A 21,352-nucleotide genomic window follows, 5' to 3' on the forward strand; every position below is an offset into this window, starting at 1 on the left:
GGAGCTAGTAGCATGTAGTTGATGTCTTGAAGCTACTAAGTTTCGGGGGTGATTTGTTGTGCAGCAATAATAACCAGAATGTGGTAAAAATAGTTACTTAGGGAAGCGTGTCTAGCAGACCCAGAACCCAAACAGATAGAAATGTTCCAGGATTTTTCATACGTCGTTGTTAAATGAATCTGGAAGGGGCCAGCAAAATGTGGAACTGGCGTTTTTACCTGAGTGGTCTCCTGGCCTGCTCCTTCTGAGTAGCATGATCTTGGGTAGGTCATTAGCCAAGTCTCTCTGGCTCTTCATTCTATCACCAAGTGGATGGATTGGACTATACAGATACTGGAGACTTCCTCTAGTTTGAGAGACACTGTGGTCCTCACCTCTGTGCTTCTGTCTATAAAGAATCATAGTATCGATGCTTGGGATATTTTTGCAGGCAGTCATGGCGACCTTCTCTCTCAGTGGTGCTGTCACAAGGATCTTATAATTTCTGCAAGAAACTCATGCTGCAGAGCACTAATGGGAATATATTTGTGACGTCACTCATCTCCTCTCCTAGTCCTCCAACTTTGCCCCTCATCTCTTCTCATTCATTCATCATTTCATTCATTCAACAAGTATTTGCTGAGCACCTGCTAATGTCAAACACTTTTCTAGGCACTGGAGGAACAGCTGAGAATAATATAGGAAGAGTCCTGCTCTTCAGGACTTTGGGCCCAGAGTTCTTCAGGAGACAGAGTAAACAGCTTGGTAAAGAAGGAACAAGATAATTTTAGATAACAATACTTTTTACAAAGGTGACAGAAGTTATCTGAGGTGTTACTTTGGTTAGTGGTCAGGGAAGGATTCTCTGACGAGGTGACTTGGACTGAAACCTGAGCAATATGTAGGGTTGATAGAAGAGTGTTCCAGACAGAGGCCACAGGAAGAGCAAAGGCCCTGTGGCTGGAACAACACGCGTGTGCTTTGGGGAAGAGAAAGGTCACTGTGGCTGGAACAGAGTGAACAAGAGAGAGCAGTGTATGGGAGTACATTGGAGGGGTAGGCAGGGGCTAGATTCAGTAGGGCCTTGTAGACAGTGAGGTGTTTCACCTTTATCCCAAGTGCAAATTCGAGTTTTGAGGAGTGGAACGATGTGGTCTGATTTATTTTTTTAAAAGATCATCCGTGTCACTCATCCATTTGATGTTTGCGTATTTGTTTTGTAAGAGAGGGTTTCAGCACGCAGTGATCACACTGGCTGCGGCGTGAGGTCAGGCCACCGGGCTGCAGAGGGAGGAGGCGTGGACCCAGAAGACGAGGCAACAGCTTAAGCAAGGGCTGCGCAAGGCATGGGAAATAGGAGGTGCTGAGGAAGCAGAGCTTGTGTTTAAGGACCTGCAGCACTGAGTAGGAATGGAGCATTCCAGATCACACAAAAGCCTGGTCAACCAAGCTGAGGAGATTGGACTTAGTCCTGAGGGCAAAGAGTTTCTGATGACACAATCAGATTTCTGCTTTAGCTGCTACGTGGATGGTGATTAAAGCGGGCGGGACTGGCAGCGGAAAAGACAAGCTAGCATTGCGGCAGGAGCTGGGGAAGAGACGTTGGTGACTAGAGCAGTACAGGGGCAGTGGGAATGGAAAAACTTACTTCGACTTGAGGGTGGCTGAGCAATAGGAACAAGAGAGCTTGGAGATGAACTGTATGTTGGGGAGCTAAGTGTGGAGTCCAGAAGGGTGCAGGGGAGCTGGCTAGATGCAACACAGAGCTCTCTGGCCTTCACGCCGAGGACCAGGGATGAGGAGGGGGTTCAGAGGCCCAAAGTGAAGCAATCTCTTTTGGTCTGTCTGTCTTAGGTCAATGCTGCCAGACTGCAGCCAGTGTTACTGGACACTGAATGGGGAGATGGGGCAAGAAAGTAGCCCCCCCCCCCTTTTTTTATTAAATTAAAAAAGTGCGAGCAGAGAGAGAGGGAGACACGGAATCCAAAGCAGGCTCCAAGCTGTCAGCACAGAGCTGAACACAGGGCTGGAACTCATAAGCCATGAGAGATCATGAGCTGAGCAAAAGTCAGACGCTTAACTGCTTCACTGACTGAGCCACCCAGGTACCCCAGTAGGGGCCCTTCCTTGAAGGGGATAACAATGAGCAAGATTTTTCCAACATTTGTGCTTGATGTGCAAGAATGTGCAGGTTAAATCTCCCTAGCTCCTAGAATTTTCCGGCTACTAACTCCAGTCCCCTTCAAGAATCTTCGTTAGAGTCTTCATCTAACGGCAGTGGATAAAACTGAGATTCTGTCGTCTTCAAAACTTCAGGCCAGCGGTCACTGAGCACCTGTCTGTGCCAGGCTCCCGAGAGACAAAGAGGAGCCCGAAGCAGGATAGAAAAATCTCTCCTGAAATTCACTGTGCTTGGTGTATAATCTGCCAGCCCCCTCCTTCCCTCCCTCTCCTGCCCCCTACCAGCATCTTGTCTCTCTTCTTCTTAATAGTTTTTGAAAAGTTAACAGAGTGAAAAAAACAAGGTTTAGGCACACATTATAAAGAAAGCATATAAATATACATCCTGCAGCTTCAGCAACTTGGGTTTGTATCAATTTTCTCCAAGTCAGGGAAAGTGAAAAAAACCAAAAACAAAACAGGGAGGCATTTTTCAGGACAGCCTCAGCCCCATTTTGAGAATCGCGTCCCTGACTCAGGAGTTAAGAGCCAAGACTACTGATTTATTGTAATATTAATGAACCTGTAAGGGTGGAGCTTTTTTGGCATTTGTTGCTTAGGGTCACCATCTTTTTCAGTCTCGATATCTTTCGACGCCTGGCCGGCAAAAGTAGAAACTACTTCAGGTAAGACTTTTTTCTTAGCCTCGGTATGGGTTATAACCTATTGGTTTGGGATAGGGTTATACAGCGAGACCTCATTTTACACTCCAGCTCTGTCGCCACCCAGTAGCTGTAGGATATCCTGGTAGTGGTCCTTTACCTCCTAGAGCCTCAGTTTCTTTGTCTGTAAAATGGGGATTTTCATTGTGCCCACCCTGTGAGGCCGTTATTTAATGGCTAAGAGTATAGATTCTGGAGCCAGACTGTCTGGATTTCTACCTTAACTCTGTCACTCACTATGTGGCCTTAGGAAAGCTACTTGCCCTCCCAAGCCTCAGTTTCCTAACCTGTGAAATGGGGATAACTGTGGCATGCTGCCTTTCTCATTGGGTTGTGATAAAGGTTGGAAAGCACTTATAATGCACTTGTATGGAGGTACTCGTCCAAGAAGTGGGCCCTCAGGGAAGCATACACACTCAGCAAGCACGATTTTAGTACTTGCTAAATAAATAAAAAGGAATTTTTAGAAGGTCAAGTAAGACAATGTAGATGAAGCCAACTGGCCAGTATGTAGTAAGCGGTTGAGATTTGCAGCCCCATGCCTGCACCCTGCCCCCACCTCCGGCCTGTCTCGGGACGGGGCATATGGTCAATGCCAGGTATGTAGTTACTGGTGACAGCTTAATCAGCCCTAAGAAATACGCGTCACTCTCTGGCCTTCAAGGTTTATATTCTTTCTTTGCAAGTGGAAGCTGGTTCTGATTTCAGAGCCTTCTGAGGGGAGATGTGATTTTCCTTATTTACTAACATTTACATGGACTGGTGTCTGGGACACCCAAAATATGTTATGAATCAGGCAGAGGATAACAAGATCTGCAGTACTGTACAGATTACTCACTAATTTGACATTTGGGGATTTTTGCAAAATGTTAGGGAACATTTGACAAGATGCAAATTGCTATCTCCATAAAGTACGTTTGACTCTGAGGATGGGCGGCACTCTCCCCTGATGTGGTTACGTTTGTTGCTGGCGCCAGCTGTTGCTTCCTGACGAGGTGGCTTGTTTTATTTTTCCCTTCTGAAGAAGAAAGTTTTGGAATTTTGCTCTGAAAACACCATGACGAAGATTCATGGAGCACCTACGATGCGTCAGGCGTCTTGACATCTTTTGTCACATTTAATCTTCTTGGTAATCCTCTCCAGAAGATATCATTAGCGTCTTAATTTTCAGTCAGGAAAACGGAGTTCAGAGAGGGTAAGCCACTTACTTAAGGTCACACAGCTCTGAAGTTCCAAAGTGAGAATTTGAACCGGGGGCTACCTGTCCCCAGGGTTTGGATTCCAATCCAGCAAGCTATCTCTCATACCACCAGAGCATCATCAGATTCTGACCTGGTTCTCCTGCAATTAGGGGAGGCAAACTTCTCATTAAATCCTTAGTGTTAGACAACTGGGAAGCAGCTGTGGCCATGAATCTTTGTTCTATACTGTTTTATACGGAGACCTGAATTAGTTGATACTCTAGAGCTTTGAAGAGCTTTCTCTTATCACAACATTGTTTTCAAAGTCAAACAAGGAAGACTATGTTAAGGGCATGAGATCGGCCCACCCGGGCCCCCAGCCCCGAGGCACGGTTATCGCCCTCACATTATTTTTGGCATGGTACCATACTACTGACACTTACCATCCCCCTGTCAGGCAGATTTTCTCCCCGCTTCCTACTGGCTCTGGGAGGACAAAGGGGGCATGTGTGTGGGATCCGGGTATGAGCAATATAAAATGCCCAGGAAATAGGAATAGAACCCTTGGCGAAAACTTGACTCCTGGGGTGTAATCCCTGGGAACACCCGGTTGTATGGAGGGGCTGTTACCAGAATAGCGATCCCTGAGAGGCACTACACATGATCAAAAGAGCAAATAAATGCCTCCTGGTTCCAAAGGCCTCTCCAAAGCCACTTTCTTCAGTTACCATTTAAAAAAAAATTTTTTTTAACATTTATTTATTTTCTGAGAGACAGAGAGAGAGCACAAGCAGGGGAGGGTCAGAGAGAGGTGGAGACACAGAGTCCAAAGCAGGCTCCAAGCTCTGAGCTGTCAGCACAGAGCCCGATGCGGGGCTCGAACTCATGAAACACGAGATCATGACCTGAGCCGAAGTCGGACGCTTCACCGACTGTGCCTCCCAGGCACCCCTTCAGTTACCATTTTAAATGAAAGACACAAATATATTTAATGAGAGGTAAGAAACTTCTAGGATTTGTCATATGTTTTCTTATAATGAACTGTTCTCCACTATCTTTGTAGGTATGTTGGACCTGCCCAAATCAACAGTAGGTTCCTCGAGACAGAGACTGTCCGTTCTATCTTGTTTTTCCCGAATTGCTTTGTAGTGCTGTACATGTAGTACTTGCTTAATAAACACTTGCTGAAATGAAAATAAGCCTTGGAACAAAATCCATCCTGTGAACGTTAATACTTTTGTACTTAACACTTTAAGTATTGGTAGTGACTAAGTTCTTTTTTTTCTGTACTTAGAATGTTTAGAACATGTTTTTAAAAATGATGCTGTGAAAAACAGCAATAGATATGGATATGTTTTAAATATCCGAAACAGAAGTGTCCCTACCTTTGTGACTATGAAAAATCCTTTTTTTGTTACCTTAAAAAACAATCAAACAAATAAACAAACAAAAAAACCCTTCACGGACCCCTCCACATGATCAACGGTTGTACCTTTAATGTCTATTAATTGGGGGGGAAAACACACTGGCAAAATGCTTTTGTAGTAATTTTTAAAGTCCACTTCAACAACATCTAGAACCTGTAAAGAAAAGAGTAGTAGAGTTTGTGGCCCGGTATTTAACCTGCCTCCCGGCAGTGCTTGGTGTTTGCGGAGATGAGGACAAGCCCTTCCCCTCCCGGCTCCGGGAGCTGAGAGGCGCAGTGAAGGGTGGGCACATTTCTAGCTTGGGAATCCATGGGCAAAGGAAGGATTTGGAGGTATGTGGCTTCTTTGGGTTTGTCTTCCTCCACTTCCTTTTCTATACAGTTGAAAGCTACAGCGATGTTAGCGGTTGCGACTCAATGAGGAGTGCTAATTCCAAATGCAAACGGTGAATGGATGGTTTATTCTTCTGGGACTTAATTACTCCTGAAGTGGTCCAAGTAAAACTGGCCCCACGTAAAGTATCATTGTACACTGTCCAAGTGGTCTCCTGAATGTCACCCTCAGAGGCAAGGACACAGCAGACTAGTGAATCAAACACTGCCCTGCCCATCTGGAGGCCTCGGTACTAAGTCTGGGTCCATTTCTGATTGGCTGGCGAAGCCCATGCAGCTCTCTGGAGCACTCCAAACTCATCTGTAAAATGGAGACATGGAATTAGATGACCTCCGAAGTCCCTTCCATGTTTTGTCTAGTACAGATCCCCCCAGTAATGGCCCTGATGCACCCAGGCCATGTTGCCAAGTCCCGGGTGCCCCCCTGGCTTCTCCTCCGTCCAAGCCCACTACCCGCACGGCCGGGCTCCTGAAGGGTTGTGCTCAAAATATTGCTCTGGGTCTCTCTAGAAGGGGGGGCTTTCATTTTTGATGTCCTATTATTAACCTTTTTCCAAGCTCTGTTTTCCAAGTTTAGGTCGGCTCATCAGAGTTGAACATGGACTGTTTGGATTCTTGCCCAAGCTGTTCTCCGAGCCTGATAGCACATTCATTACTCCCTACCCATGGTTTCTGCTAAATGACCTCGTTAGTGCTCTAATTACATGTTGCTCTTCGGCAAGCTGGGGGTGGGGGTGGATGAGTTAACGAAGGCTGAGGACTGAGATGGAGTACCTTGTAAACACACTGAATGCCGCCTACCTTCCCCTGGCCTGATTACCCATGGGGAGCTGGAAGGGAAGCTTCATGCCTTCTTCTCCTCTTCTTTTGTCATTACACATTAAAGATAATAATAATGCATACCAAATGTACCAGTGGTAGTTGAGAATACATGAATTTGGAAGCCGGATGGTAATGTGTTTACAACCTACTGTATGTGGGACCAGAGAATAAAAGACAAAAAGCAAAAGCAAAAAAAGCCTGGGGTGAGGGGAAGAAAGGAGACCAAATGTGTTTTGAGCACGTATCTTGGGGGTTTTTATTCATTCTACCAACGGCTTTACGGGCTGGTTATTATGTTTGATTTACTAATGAGGAAGCAGATTCAGAGAGGTTTAAGTATTTTCCAAGGGCACAAAGCAGGTACATGGCAGAGTTAGGAAGTGAGCCCAGCTGTGTCTGACTCCAAATCCCAATATCCCATGCTACTCCTCAGTTAATTCACTTGTTCACTCATTCATTCATGTATTCAACAGATCGACTGTGACTCTTCTACACCAAAGTCTAATCGCATAATTTAGGAGTTTCTGTATTACTGTTTTGAACTTAATTCTACAGTTTCCTCAGATGAATCTCAACTCAGTGGTGTCTTCTTCTCTCATAATTTTCTCTGTCCTCTCAGGATTCTTCCACCTTGGGGGTCGGATCACAGGTCTGAGATTCAGGACCCTGGCAGGTCTCTTTAAAGATTATCCTGAGGGGGCGCCTGGGTGGCGCAGTCAGTTAAGCGTCCGACTTCAGCCAGGTCACGATCTCGCGGTCCGTGAGTTCGAGCCCCGCGTCAGGCTCTGGGCTGATGGCTCGGAGCCTGGAGCCTGTTTCCGATTCTGTGTCTCCCGCTCTCTCTGCCCCTCCCCCGTTCATGCTCTGTCTCTCTCTGTCCCAAAAATAAAATAAAAACGTGGAAAAAAAAATAAAAAAAAAAAAAGATTATCCTGAGCAAACTTGTATTTTTCAGTTAAGGAAACTGAGGCCCAATGGCCTGTTGAAGTGGCAAACGTTTCATACAGTACATTCCCGGGATTTCAAGAGTGTAGTCGAATTTACCCGGAGTGTTGCAAAGATGCGTGTGTTCCATAACAGATGTGAAGACTTACAAATGCTTTCCGAGGCCGTTCACCTCTGACGGTGGGTTCGGATGACAAGTGCTGTACCCACCGCGCCCGGGGGCTGATTAGCAAGAGACTTGACTTAAATTTGTTCACTACAAAATCACTCGGGCCACATTTTCATGAAAGAGAACTCATCTTCCAAAGGGGATCTCTGAAATATGCAGGGTTTTCTTTGAGGCTTCCTTTTGGGTGGTGTTAGGATGAAAAAGTACCATCAAACTCTTCTTCTTGTCCCTGTGGGATTCTCTCTGCCACAGTTTTTGAAAAGTGGCAAATACAATACGTTGAACGTTGAGAGATGTCTCCACTTAGGACAAAATAAACGATGTGATGGTAACAGGATGCAACGTTAACCAAGTGGTGAACTTGTTTCAAACCAGGGGTCTTATCCATCTGATTAGTAATTAGTATTTCGACAGAGAACTTGGAATTTTGCAAACCAAGCATTTAAAAATGCGTGCATTGGTTGTTTGACAGACTGTCGGGAAGCTTGTGCGGGCTTAGTGTATTAGCTTGTTCTAAAGCAATCAAGTTGTTATTATAAGTACAAGGAAACTGGAAAAATAACTTTCACAGTCAGATCGACCATAGGAAAGAAACTAGAAAAACAACGTTGAGCTGTTCCCTGAATGTATGGTATGTTTGCTGAATTGGGGATGCGAAGCAGCAGGAAACCATTATTGCATGTGATCATAATTTTAATGATTCCACTAGAACATAATAAACTTATAATATGTATGCCTTGAAATAAATTATAGATCCTGGAGTAAAAGGCAACTCCTTATTCTGCATTTATCAATTTGGGAGAACTGCTCCCTTCTTCTGCAAATAAGTCATTAAGCTGCATGTTTCTCCACAGAATAACTTTTGGAAGAATTATTCGGGCCTTCCAAAGTTAATTCACTTGCATTCCTCTTCTATTTTTAATAACCAAAAACACACACGGGAGATGCAAACACACCTCTAAAATTTTTGAATGACTGGACAAAGCAGTGTTAAAAATTCAACAGCACTAATTACTAGCTGAGCAGTATAAAAACCTCCGAATAAATGTCAGCCTAGGAGATAAGCTCTTATCTTAATCTAATGACTCCACAGACTTAATTTGTCAGGCCAGCCTAGTTGATGAAAAACAGGTTTCTATTCTCCAGTGTTAGCAGGAACATCTTTCCAAATCTTTGAAGTTGGATAGTAATACCATCAGTGTCATCCCGTAAAAGTCTTGTGATGAAGCCAATTTAATTCCTATTGTCCTATTACACTAATTAAGGTTGTCCCACCCCTGTCGGACAAATATCTAAAAGTAAAGCCAATGTATTTTTAGATTTTCTCCATTTTGAACTAATTACCCTCAACTCCCAATGTTTTCTGCCTTTTTTTTTTTTTTTTTTAATAGTGCTGGAACATCAGGGACCATCTATCTTCATATGGGGAAGCTGAGATCTCCAGAGAAATCCATTAATTCAAAGGAATCCATTCATTGAGAGGCAATGTAGCAGAGTAGTTAAGAGCCCGGGTTCTGAGGCAGAAAGACCTAGGGAAATTTTTGCTCTGTCACTTATAGGCTGTGCGACCTTGGGTAAATTTCTTAAACTTTCTTAAGCCTCAGTTTAATCATCTGTAAAATGGAGGATAATTATGGGTGTCATGAGGGTTAAATAAAATAATAATGCATGCTAAGTACTTACACTTAGTGCATTTCAGCTTTCATCCATTCACAGACTCATTCGTTCATTCATTCACTCAATCAATCACCAAATACGTATTGAGTCCTAACAAGTCTCTAACACATACTTGGTGCTATAGGACATATGAAGACCCAAAAGGCAGGGCCCTTTGCCTTTGGAGGACTTTGTATGAACTTCCTGCTCAAGGAAGCTCAAGGCTGACATAATCAGCTGATCTCACTACACCTGGGAAGGAAATGCCACAGACTTATCATGACTTTCCACTTAAACTCCATGGTGAACATTGTTGCTGGCTTTCCACTAAAATGCAGATGTCGATATCCACCTTAGAGGTCTAGCGTGCAGATGACATGAGATTATGCATAGTGGACAGCCAAATGTTGGTGCTTCTCAGCTTCTCTGTCTCTTGTCCCTGTGACCCAGAATCACATGCATGGTACAAACAAATCTAGGGAGCTCTCTTCCATCTTGTCTCATCTCTATCTCATTAGTCAATGTGATCTCCTTTCCAGCAGCCCTCACTTCCTCTGCTCACTCCCCTCCTCACTGCTGGCCCTGCACCGTATTGATTCTTCATTTTATTGAATGTCACTGGGAGACATTTGTTGATATTTATTGTTTCTTTGATTTCCTCACCTTAATTGTGATGAAACTACTTCTTCCAAACTTCCTGAATCATACATACACTTAAAAAGTATGCATTAAGAATCTATTATGTACCAGGGACCCCACTAGGTATTGGGGACACCGAAACAGGCAGGATGCAGCCACACCTGTTAGAAACTGCTGTGATGAGGTGAGTGCTGTGACAGGGGCACCCAGAGGGCAAGGAGCGCAGGGTGGGTGGGGGAGACATTCACTTCAGACTGGGAACTCCCTTGGAGAAGGTTTTCCAGAGGAGATGACTTGGGCTTAGCTCTGAAAACTGAACAGCAGTCCGCTGGGTAAAGGAGTAGGGAAAGAAAATTCCATGTTGAAGAATCCACATGCGCAGATGGAAGAAAGCAGTTCAGTAGAAGAGTGACAAACCTGAGGGAAAGGGTGGGAGAGGAGGTGGAAATGAAGCATCGTGAAGGTCCTAGAAATACTGAGGGCTTGGAATTTCCCCCTGAAAGTGATGAGAGCCATTGATAGATCTGGGCCCAGGAATCAGATCTGAGTCGGTGTTCTGGTTCTCCTCACCACTTCTGTGGGCTCTGATCACACTGTCTCCCTTGCACCTCTCAGGTTCTCTGGGCACCCCAGCAGCCTGCTCTGAGTCCTTTTCACCTGGTCTCCTGTCAGCACCTATGACAAACAGCTCTTTGGCTTCCTCTGCTCTAATGCTTATCACTCTATTCCACCTGGACAACCTTTGTCTCTTGTTACCTGCAGAACCTTTGGAACCCTTGGAGGCCTTTGAAACCTCCAACTGTGACATTCTTCTTCCTAGTGGCCATCTCTTACCCCTCTACCTTGTCCCCTCCCTCGAGCCATCAGTGAGACATCCATTACTTAAAACATTCTACCCTCCCAGTCCTAAGTTTTATTCCCCTCTATCTAGTCAGGATCCTGTGGAATTTCTCTTACCGCTCTTGCTAAGCCCCCTTCTACTCCCAACCTTCAACCTCTTCCATTCCTTCCACTGGAGAAAATGGAACAACCTTGACTAAGAATTCCACTTATTGCTTACGGTGTCTGGTTTGAAGTTGAGCCCTCAGTACTGGCCTTTCTCTCATGTCTGCTAGACTTGCTTTCCCACTCCTTCCTGACACGCTGGGGCCATACCTGTTTGTAGGAGACAGGTTTGGTGGGCATGCCTAACACGCCCTAGGAGCTGTCCGTTGCAAACATGTTTTTAGTGTTTATTTATTAAATGTTATCTATTAAATATGTCTCTGAGAGACAGAGAGACAGAGTGTGAGTCGGGGAAGGGCAGAGAGAGAAGGAGACACAGAATCTGTAGCAGGCTCCAGGCCCCCAGCCTTCAGCACAGAGCTGGACGCAGGGCTTGAACCTAGGAGCTGTCCTTTAGATGGCTGTAGTTTTTGGCATGTGCATACCCCACCCCCACCCTCACCTTGACACAAATGTTTGAGAAAGGGTGAACACCTGGTTTCGAATCCTACTGGGCAATCTGTCGAACATTGCCAATCAGATTTTCTTTTGACAGTTTGTTCCTGTATCATTTAAGTAGACTGCCTTTAACTTGAGTTTCCTTCAATGGATTTCTATTACTTTTGAACCAAAAGCTTTTAAGGGATGACTGCAGCACCTCAAGTTGTCAATCCTATCCCGCTCCCCCCACATCCCCTTATTACATTTTAGTAAGAAAATAGAGGCTCTCTAGCCGGAAGTGCAACCTGTTTTCAACTGTATTTCTTACTAGTTTTACCTCATCTCAGAGAGACTCAGAGAGTCTCAGAGACTCAGAGAGACTGGTTTCTTTTTAAAAATATAATTGCAAATTATCTACATTTATTGAGACATATTTCTGCTACTTTATTTTATGTTTTCTATTTACTATGCTTTTTGTTTTTAAATATCTTTATGTTTTCCTCCTTTCTTGTTGTGTGGATGGGTTGAAATTTCTTTCTTCCTTTTTCTTCTACTGGTTTAGAACTTACGCTTACTGTTTCTATCCTTTTAAGGAATGTTCCTAGACTTTAGCACATATATTTAAATATGCATTTTTTTCCCAGCCAAGCTTATAATCAGTGTCTCTATCATTCTCCTCCCAGAAGCTTTAACTTTCATCTGAATAAGTTTCCATTGATCCTATATTAGAATTATCTGGTATTGGAATTATACTTTGTTTATAAGCACAGGAATTATTGGTATTGTTATCTACAATCCATACCTATTTAGATTTACTAACACGTTTTACCGAATTTTTCCACACCTTTGCTTCTTCCTTCATGGTTAATTTTTTTCACTTACCAAATACATCTTTTAGTGGTTGCTTTTTTCTTTTGTTTTAAGAAAGAGCTTGTGGTCAATAATTTTTTGAATCCCACCTGTTGAATGGTAGTTTTTATAGAATTCCAGATGCACAGTAGCTTCGTTGCCACTTTGAAAGTTATTCCATAAGTGTCTTATAGTCATTGCTGCTAATGACATGTCTGCTGTCAACATGGTTGTCATTCTTTTATAGGCTGTTTCTCTTTTTAATTTTTTTTAACGTTTATTTATTATTTTTGGGACAGAGAGAGACAGAGCATGAACGGGGGAGGGGCAGAGAGAGAGGGAGACACAGAATCGGAAACAGGCTCCAGGCTCTGAGCCATCAGCCCAGAGCCCGACGCGGGGCTCGAACTCACGGACCGCGAGATCGTGACCTGGCTGAAGTCGGACGCTTAACTGACTGCGCCACCCAGGCGCCCCCTGTTTCTCTTTTTAAGACTTTCTTTAGTTTTGATATTATTCACTTGCACTATGATGTATCTGGGTGGGGATTTGGTGGGGGGGGGCAAAGGGAGAGAGGATATATATATATATATATATATATATTAATATTTGTATTCATTTTTGAGAGAGAGAGCATGAACTAGGGAGGTACAGGGTGGGGGGAGGGGGTTGGACAGAGGATCCAAAGCAGGCTCCACATTGACAGCAGAGAGCCCAATGTGGGGCTTGGATTCATGACAGTTGAGATCATGACCTCAACTAATAAGCCAGCCAGGAATCCCTTCAAAAGACAGAGAGTCTTAAACAGGTTCCAAGATCAGTGTGGAACCTGATGTGGGACTCCATCTCACAACTGGGAGATTATGACCTGAGCTGAAATCAACAGACGCTTAACCGACTGAACCACCCAGGCACCCCTAGGTGCCGATTTTTAAAACTTTGCCCTTCTTGGCACTTGATGGACTCTGTCAGGCTCAGAACTCATGACTCTCTTCACTTCTGGAAGATTCCCAGTTACTGTCTCTCTGTGCTCTCCCCTCTCTCTGCTACCCCCACCCCCCGACATTCTCTCTAGGCTATCTTGTAAAACCACTCTTCTGAGATACATGTTAGAACATTTTAATCATTTCTCTATGCTCTATGTCTCTTAAATTTTCCTTTCCTTCTCCAGGTTTCTATCTTTTTGGATAGCTTTTTGGGTAATTACTTCAAGTGTTCTACTGGTTCACGTGTGACTCAACTTTTTAACCTATACATTTTTTTTATTTCATAAATATTTTTTTTAATTTTTTAATGTTTATTTATTTTTAAGAGAGAGGGAGACAGCGAGCTGGTGAGAGGCAGAGAGAGAAGGAGACACAGAATCCGAAGCAGACTCCAGGCTCCAAGCTGTCAGCACAGGGCCTGGTGCAAGGCTGGAACCCACAAACTGTGAGATCATGACCTGAGCTGAAGTCAGCCACTTAACCGACTGAGCCACCCAGGTGCCCCCCGTAAATATTTTTACTTTTCAAGTTTTTTTAAGTTTTATTATTGGGGTGCCTGGGTGGCTCGGTCAGTTAAGCACCTGAGTCTTGGTTTGGGCTCAGGTCGTGATCTTGTGGCTTCGTGGGTTTGAGCGCTGCGCTGGGCTCTGCACTGGCAGTGTGGAGCCGGCTTGAGATTTTCTCTCTCCCTCTCCCTCTCCCTCTCCCTCTCTCTCTGCCCTCCTCCCACTCGTGCTGTCTCTGTCTCTCTCAAAATAAATGAATAAACTTAAAAAATGTTATTTCCTGGTCTTTTTTCATGGATATCATTCCTTCTTTTATCTTTTTGAAGATTTAAAATTCTGCTCATTTTCATGTCATTTTTGTGTTGCTTGAATATCGCCATTTCGTTGGGTCTAACTTCTCCAATTCTCTGGTTTTTTGGCTCTCTCTCCTTGATGTGCATTTTAAACAATACACTTTTTAATTCTCTTTGTTAACTAATTTTTTAAATTTTCCTATGACCTGATGCCCTCCTTATGGGGAAGGTTTCATGGCTGCCTCTGCCGCAGACTTACAGTTTATTTCTGACCGAAGTTCACATTTTGTGGCTTGGTGGGGCCTATCACCCTGCAGAGATGGTGCAATTCTAGGTCTTTTCCCTGAATGCAGTGCAGGGTGGGGTCCTAGTTCTAAGACAGAGCTTCCTCCTGTTTATGGGCAGGAGACTTCTTTATTGCAGTCGTCTTGGGCTGCTAAATGGAGACATTTTGTCCGCTGTTGATGACTATAAAGCACTGTCCTGACTTCTAGCTTCATATGGGTGACTTGTGCCCATGCGGGGCCTTGAATATCCACCTTCAGCTTTCACGTAACACCCTGGTTTCCCATCTGTTTCTCTTGTTTTCAGTACCTCTTTTTAGGGAGGCCTCTCCATCTCTGGTTTTTTATTTCGTCTCATTTGTTCATTTGTGGAATAGATTTCTTGTTTTTGAGAATGACTGATTTGTTAAAAATTCTTTTATTTTTAACTCAAAAATGTATGAAAGAGCTTAATATGGTTTTTTGTTTTTGTTTTTACAATGCACCCTTTGTTTCTTAAAATTCACATTCCCCGTACTTATAAATTACCTTTTACTTCCTTACTTACAATGCCTTCACATTTTTATGTTTATATTTTATTCTATAATATAGCTGTTTTATTATTAATTTTTATTTTATAAAAGCAATGCATGTATATTATTTTAAAAGTCATGTAGTACTAAAAAGCTTCTAATGAACCAGAATAGTTTTACTTCTCATTCTGAATACTATGCCCATGGGACAACCACTCTCAATTCTTCTAGCTTTTCCCCCTGATATTTAACTTCATATTTCTAATAATAGCCACCAGTGCTTACCATGTAACAGTCACTGTTCCAAGTGCTATTAACTCATTTAATCTAAATAATATGCTTATTTCTTGACTGATAAATTTTAGAAATATTTTACCCTATTTTTGCCATAGTAGAGAAAAACAACTCTTTTTTTTTCCTTCCACATATTTGTTTCAATAAAATCATTTTAATTTCTTCATTATCTACATGCAAATATTGTTCGATGATGGGCCAACTAGTGCATTACAACTGTGTTTCCTTCCTTTTCCTGCCCTTTATTTCTCTTGGAAATGAAAATAGCTTCATTTTTTTCCTATGTCTCTTTCTATAGTCTTATGATTAATTTTCCAAATGTTTCAATACTTCCACTATAAATAACACATTCTATGTATGGACTCAAGTAAAGCAGCTTTAATTTTCCTAGACAACTTCTCTCAGAAACTTTCCTCTCTTGCTCCAATGTGGACTTTTTTCTTTCTGACACAGGTGTCATTATACGATGTTTTTGTCTCTCTTTTGGTCTGTTTTCTTTCTTTCTTTCTTTCTTTCTTTCTTTCTTTCTTTCTTCCTTTTTTTTTGTTGAATATTTTATTCTTTTTTTTAAGGTTTATTTTTTTATTTTGAGAGCAAGAGAGAGAGAGCAAGTGCAGAGGAGGGGCAGACAGAGAGGGAGACAGAGAATCCCAAGCAGGCTCTACGCTGTCAGTGCAGAGCCCAATATGGGGCTCAAACTCACCAACCATGAGATCATGACCTGAGCCAAGATCAAGAGTCAGATACTTAACTGACTGAGTCACCCAGGCACCCCTCTCTTTTTTCTTTGTTTTCTTTCTTTTTTATATTTTTTTAAGGTTTATTTATCATTGAGAGGCAGAGCATGAGAGGGGCAGAGAGAGGGAGACACAGAATCTGAAGCAGGTTTCAGGATCCAGCTGTCAGCACAGAGCCTGACGTGGGGCTTGAACTCACCAACCAAGAGATCATTACCTGAGCCAAAGTCAGATGCTTAACCATCACCCAGGCGCCCCTTTGTTTTCTTGATTTTATATGTTTTTCTTTCTTTCTTCCTTTCTTTTTCTTTCTTTCTTTTCTTTTCTTTTTTTTTTTCTTTTTCCTTTTTTGGATTAATTCTTTTTTTGTTGAAGTATGCTTTCTGATAACCTTCTAAAGCTTTCTGATAACTTTCTAAAGAATTATAATGTTTTAATTTTTGCACGTCTAAAATGTCTTTATTCTTCCTCCACATGAATGACAGACTGGGAATAGAATTCTAGATTGAAAGTCATTGCCACTTAAAGTTTTAAGACATTGCTCCATTCTTCAAAAATGTAGTATTGCTGTTGATGAGTCTGATGTCAGTTGGGTCACTTTCTTTATAAGGAGCCTAGTTTTCTTCATCTAGAAGCTTTTGTGATCTGCTCATTAATCCTACATTCTACTCTATCCCAGGTAGTCTGAGCATTCAGAGTAACGTATTTGGTGTGAATATTTTTGTGTGGGAAGGGTGGTTGGTAATATTGGTATTGTTGATGTTGTTATTATATTAATTTCTCGGGCTGAGTTGAAATTGTATGTCAGTTGTTTAATCCTCTGCTACTATCATGGTGTTCAATTCTTTTAAATTTTTTGGATTTGTTTTATCACCTAGCATATGTGCTATCTTGGTGAATATATAATTGCATTTGAAAATAGATTGTTGTATGATGCATTGTATAAATAACAATTAGGTCACGTTGACAGTATTATTCAGACCATCTATGTACATAGTGATTTTTTTTTAAGTTCTATTAATTGCTGAGAGAATTATGCTTAGTTTCCCACGATTGTAGTTGCATATTTCTCCCTCTGATTCTGTCATTTTTTGCTTCATGTATTTTTAAGCTCTGTTATTATGCACATACAAATTTATGATTATTATCTCTTTCTTATGGATTTACTCTTTATTCATTATAAAATGTCCATGTTTACCTTTGATATACTCTTTGCCTTGAAGCCTATTTTATCTGTTATTAATATAACCACTCCAGTCTTTCTATACCTACCATTTGTATTATATATCCTTTTTTCACCCATTTATTTTAAATCTATGTGTGCCATCATATTTAAGTTGTCTCTTATATAGTAAATATTATAGGATCTTGCATTTAAAAAATCAATTCTGATCATTTCTGCATTTTCATTGAGTATTTTAATCCATTAACATTTAATGTAATTAGTGATAGAACTGGATTTAATTTGTCCCCTTTGAATTTTATTCCTCTCATTCCCTTTCATTCCTTTTTCTAAATTGTTTGAATATTTAATGTATCTATTGGCTTTTCAGTGATGTCACTTTGCATTATATTAATCTATGCCCCTAAACTATTTGCTTCTATTATCAGTCAGGGTCCAATCAAGAAATAGAAACCATACCAGTTCTTGAATAGAGAGTTTAGTGTAAAAAAGTGTAACCTAGGTAACTGAAAGAGTACAAAGGGGACTATAAAATATCATGAAAGGAGGAAGCATTTATCACCCTTAGGGCTGAGAGAAGAAAGAGAATATACTGTAATTATTAAAATTTAGAAGCTTAAAGGTGGAATCCCATGGAGGTGAAAGTCAGACCTCCAAAGAGAAGGTGATATTTGGCTGATGTTGATGTCTCTGCATTAGAAAAAGGCTAGGATCCAGACTCTGAGGAGGAACGCATATTACTATTAATCTAGCAGACATTTTTGAGCACTTACTATCTCTGCTATGACAGACTCCGATCATAAAAGGCTAATAAGAAACAAGAAGCATAAAGGAGAAGGGGAGATGGGCAGAACAAGCAGGTCCCAGAGAAGGAATCTTTCAAATGAAAGGGATGTGAAGATATCCTGCACCATAGGAAGGAGAACCGGTTAAAGTTGTTCTCTCTCAGCTCCAAGCGCACCCTTTTATCCTCCACTTTGTGATGCTGGGCTGGGACTCTGTAAACATCATTTTTGCTTTGCCAGTTGACTTCCTGTGAAGCATGTTAATAGGGAGTGCAAGAGGAAGGCAAAGGCTGGAGGAGGAAGAAAGGACTTGCTCCTTCCTGTCTACTACCTGTTGCTTCCTGTGGGCTTCCTGTCTGTTTGTGGTTCCCATGAGTGTCACCCCAGCCATATTTCTTCACTTCATCACTGGAAGTTCCTTCTGGTAGCGGCAGCTAAATCTATTTGAAGTGTTTCCAATTCATAGAACAAGCCTCTCTGCACCTCCCCCTGCTCCTCCCAAGACACCACTCTATGCCCGCTAGAGGATAAAAGGGTGGGCTTGTTGTTGAGAGGCAACTTTAACTGGTTCTCCTTCCTATGCTTCAGGATATCTTCACATCCCCTTTATTTGAAAGATTCCTTCCCTTGGACCTGCTTGTTCTATCTTCCCTTCTCCTTGATGCTTCTTGTCTCTTATTAGCCTTTTATGATCAGCAAATACCACAGAGCCTGTCATAGCAGAGATAGTAAGTGCTCAAAAATGTCTGCTGGATTAATGGTAATACAAGAGAGTAAGTGATAAATGCCAAGGGAATAGTGCTGACTGTAATTGCCATGGAGGCTCAGAGGAGGAGGGAGAGACTACCACGGACTTGAGTGGCCCCCAAAGCTTTATAGATGAGTTGGATCTTGAGCTAAACAATGATAAGCTGGAAGGGTTTAAATACATGAAGAGAAGGATGAGGCATTCGAGATGGAGGGCACAGCATGAACAAAGACTTGGGAGTTAGCAATAAGCTAGACACTAGGCATGGGTACAGCTGAGCTATTCCTTCAATAGTGTGAGGCTAGCTTATGAGAGAGGCCTTGTAACATCTGCCTAAACTGTGGAATCATAAAGGAGCAATTGGAACATTGTCATGTAAGAACTGAAAAGGAGGCATGGGTGGAATTTTCAGCAGGAGAGGGTCATAATGTGTAGCAGAATGGTGCTGCTGTTAATAGGAATCAAGAAATCAGGAGAAGAAAGAAGTTTTAAAATTTTTTAATGGTTCTGGGATTTCGATCATGCTGCATTCAATTTGAGAGTCCACATTTAGAATCAGGGACATGCAGAACATGCCAGAGAATGAGTTGGGAGGGAAGTCCGAGAGGCTGGTGGAACATGCAAATGGTATAGGAAATGGAGAGGAAAGAAATTTCAGGCCTTTGTGTGGTCATCCTTGCCTCCACAGCAAGGGTCAACTTCAGGAGGTAAGCAGTGCATGTTGGTTTCGTTTAGTTAGAGTCAGTATTTGAAATTATGGATGGAGGAGCTGCCTGTCACTCGACACCCCTGCTGTGGTCAAGGAAGTGTCCTCCCCTGTTGAGGCCATCAAACTGTGTCTTCTCTTTTTATGGACCGCTTTTGCCACCCTCTGAAAAAGAAACTTTGTTTATGCCTTAAATTGTGGCAAAGCCTCTACCTGTTCACCCGGTTTTAAAATGATGACAGTTATGACTTTTTTCTGTTTTGTGCTTGAATTATGCTGTTTCTTCTACAAGGAAAATAATTTTACCAGGAAAAAAAAAAAAAAAATATATATATATATATATATATATTTCTGACAAGTTCCAAAAGGGGAATTAGAATATATTGTTGAGAAAAGTAAACCCATTTGGTAACTAGACAGATGAACATGTTGAAAACACTCTAGTTTCCTGCCCCACCAGAGCCTTTGCTGCACATGTATGTGAGAGGGACTCTCTTTCCTGCTTTGTTTCTGAACTTCGCTGAAGCACTTCTGCTGTTTTTAGGAGTAGCTAAGCCTTCTTGACTGAAGCTTAGGAAAGCCAGCCTTTCTTCCCACAATGTGTAACCTCAGCGAACCTTTTGGGCTGCCAGGCACGTTGAAGATCCTGTGGGTACAACTCTGCGGAGACCAAGGGCAAGATAATCAGTCCAAGGAGACAGTTAATTTTAGTACAAAAGAGGTTAGATGTGATTTATTTCCAACACCAATGAACCAAAAGAGCTAACAATCATCAGAACAAAACACAGAACCATCAAATACTCCATGTAAAAATGGCTTGTGTCAGCTGGATAGGCGTCGTCATTAGCAAGGGAGACAGACTTCAGGTGGCTCCGGAGTCGATGTGGAGGACATTTTCAGGTTGTCTTTATAGGAAAAGGGGTTTGAATCATCAAAGAGTTAGAGAAATGGATTTGGAGACAGGAAAGAGGATAGGAGAAGAAAAGGAGGCTAGAGAGGACAGGAGAGTTTTTATAGAAATATCATAGCTCATTCGTCATTTCGTTCATCATCATTATCTTCAGAAAGCATAATACTAGGACAGGATCCATGCAACTTATGCTGCCTCTTAATCATCCGTTTTCAGCTGCTGCAGTAGAATCCTCTCCATGGCTCAACTTGCTGTGGAGCAGAATTCAGTGTGCCCATCGCCAAGACCAGAAGTGCTCCCTCACCGTGTCTCACCTCCAGGATGGACCTTCGGCAGGTGTATTGTTCTCCACTTAAGCAACGTGCTCCCTTGCACTTGAGCTGGACACAAGGACTTGTCAAAGGCCATTGCTCCTTGTCCCATTGTTGATTTATTCAACCCTGAAAGAAAAAAAAAAACTTAAACAGCCTCTTTTCCTGTTTCTGAGACTCCCGTTGCATCTGAATCCAAGGGCTTAGCAGAAGACCTATACAACCCGTGTCGACAGCAGGAGGAAGTCTCAGATGGGTATTCACCCAGTCCTAAATCCTTACTTTAGTGAGAGAAAAGCCTTAGACCCTTCCTGTTTTTCCTTCTAGATCATTATTTATCAGAATACTTTGGGTCCTGAATCCCGTCCCCGCTATTTAATTACCCTTTCTTGTCTGCAGTCACTGTATCATACATATACCTGTTATTGCCTTCACATGTAACACATTATACACCCTTTGTTTTTCCATGGACTAGGATAATGGCTTAATTATCTGGGAATCTCCTGTATCTAGATCAGCACTTGGTATTTATATTTTGAGTAAGTGAATGAAAGAACAAAAGCCAGTTATTTTGAGTGAATAGTAATTAAATGGACAATGCTGCCGTCTACATCTATCCCTGGCAAATAAGACGGGAAACATCCTGAGACTCTTATAGTTATGAAAGGAAAACGAAGAGTCTTTCATTGTAAAGAGGAGAAGACTCTGGGGATATTGATATTAGGGTACTG

At 42.2% G+C, this 21,352-nt stretch overlaps 1 protein-coding gene across 3 annotated transcripts in view; it reads left to right on the top strand.

The window, feature by feature from the left end:
- The window catches only part of LMO4 (LIM domain only 4), a 51,642-nt gene extending 30,822 nt beyond the window's left edge, over positions 1-20,820 (top strand). For all 3 annotated transcript variants that reach the window (XM_040470879.1, XM_040470881.1, XM_040470880.1), the window contains exon 5: positions 20,527-20,820. In XM_040470879.1, coding sequence (XP_040326813.1) covers positions 20,527-20,538 — 12 coding nt within the window. In that variant the 3' untranslated portion in view covers positions 20,539-20,820. The remainder of the gene's footprint in view (positions 1-20,526) is intronic.
- Positions 20,821-21,352: the final 532 nt, after the last annotated feature.

The sequence above is a fragment of the Herpailurus yagouaroundi genome, unplaced genomic scaffold, assembly GCF_014898765.1.
Source record: "Herpailurus yagouaroundi ecotype Mexico unplaced genomic scaffold, PumYag 77, whole genome shotgun sequence".
NCBI classification, from domain to species: domain Eukaryota; kingdom Metazoa; phylum Chordata; class Mammalia; order Carnivora; family Felidae; genus Herpailurus; species Herpailurus yagouaroundi.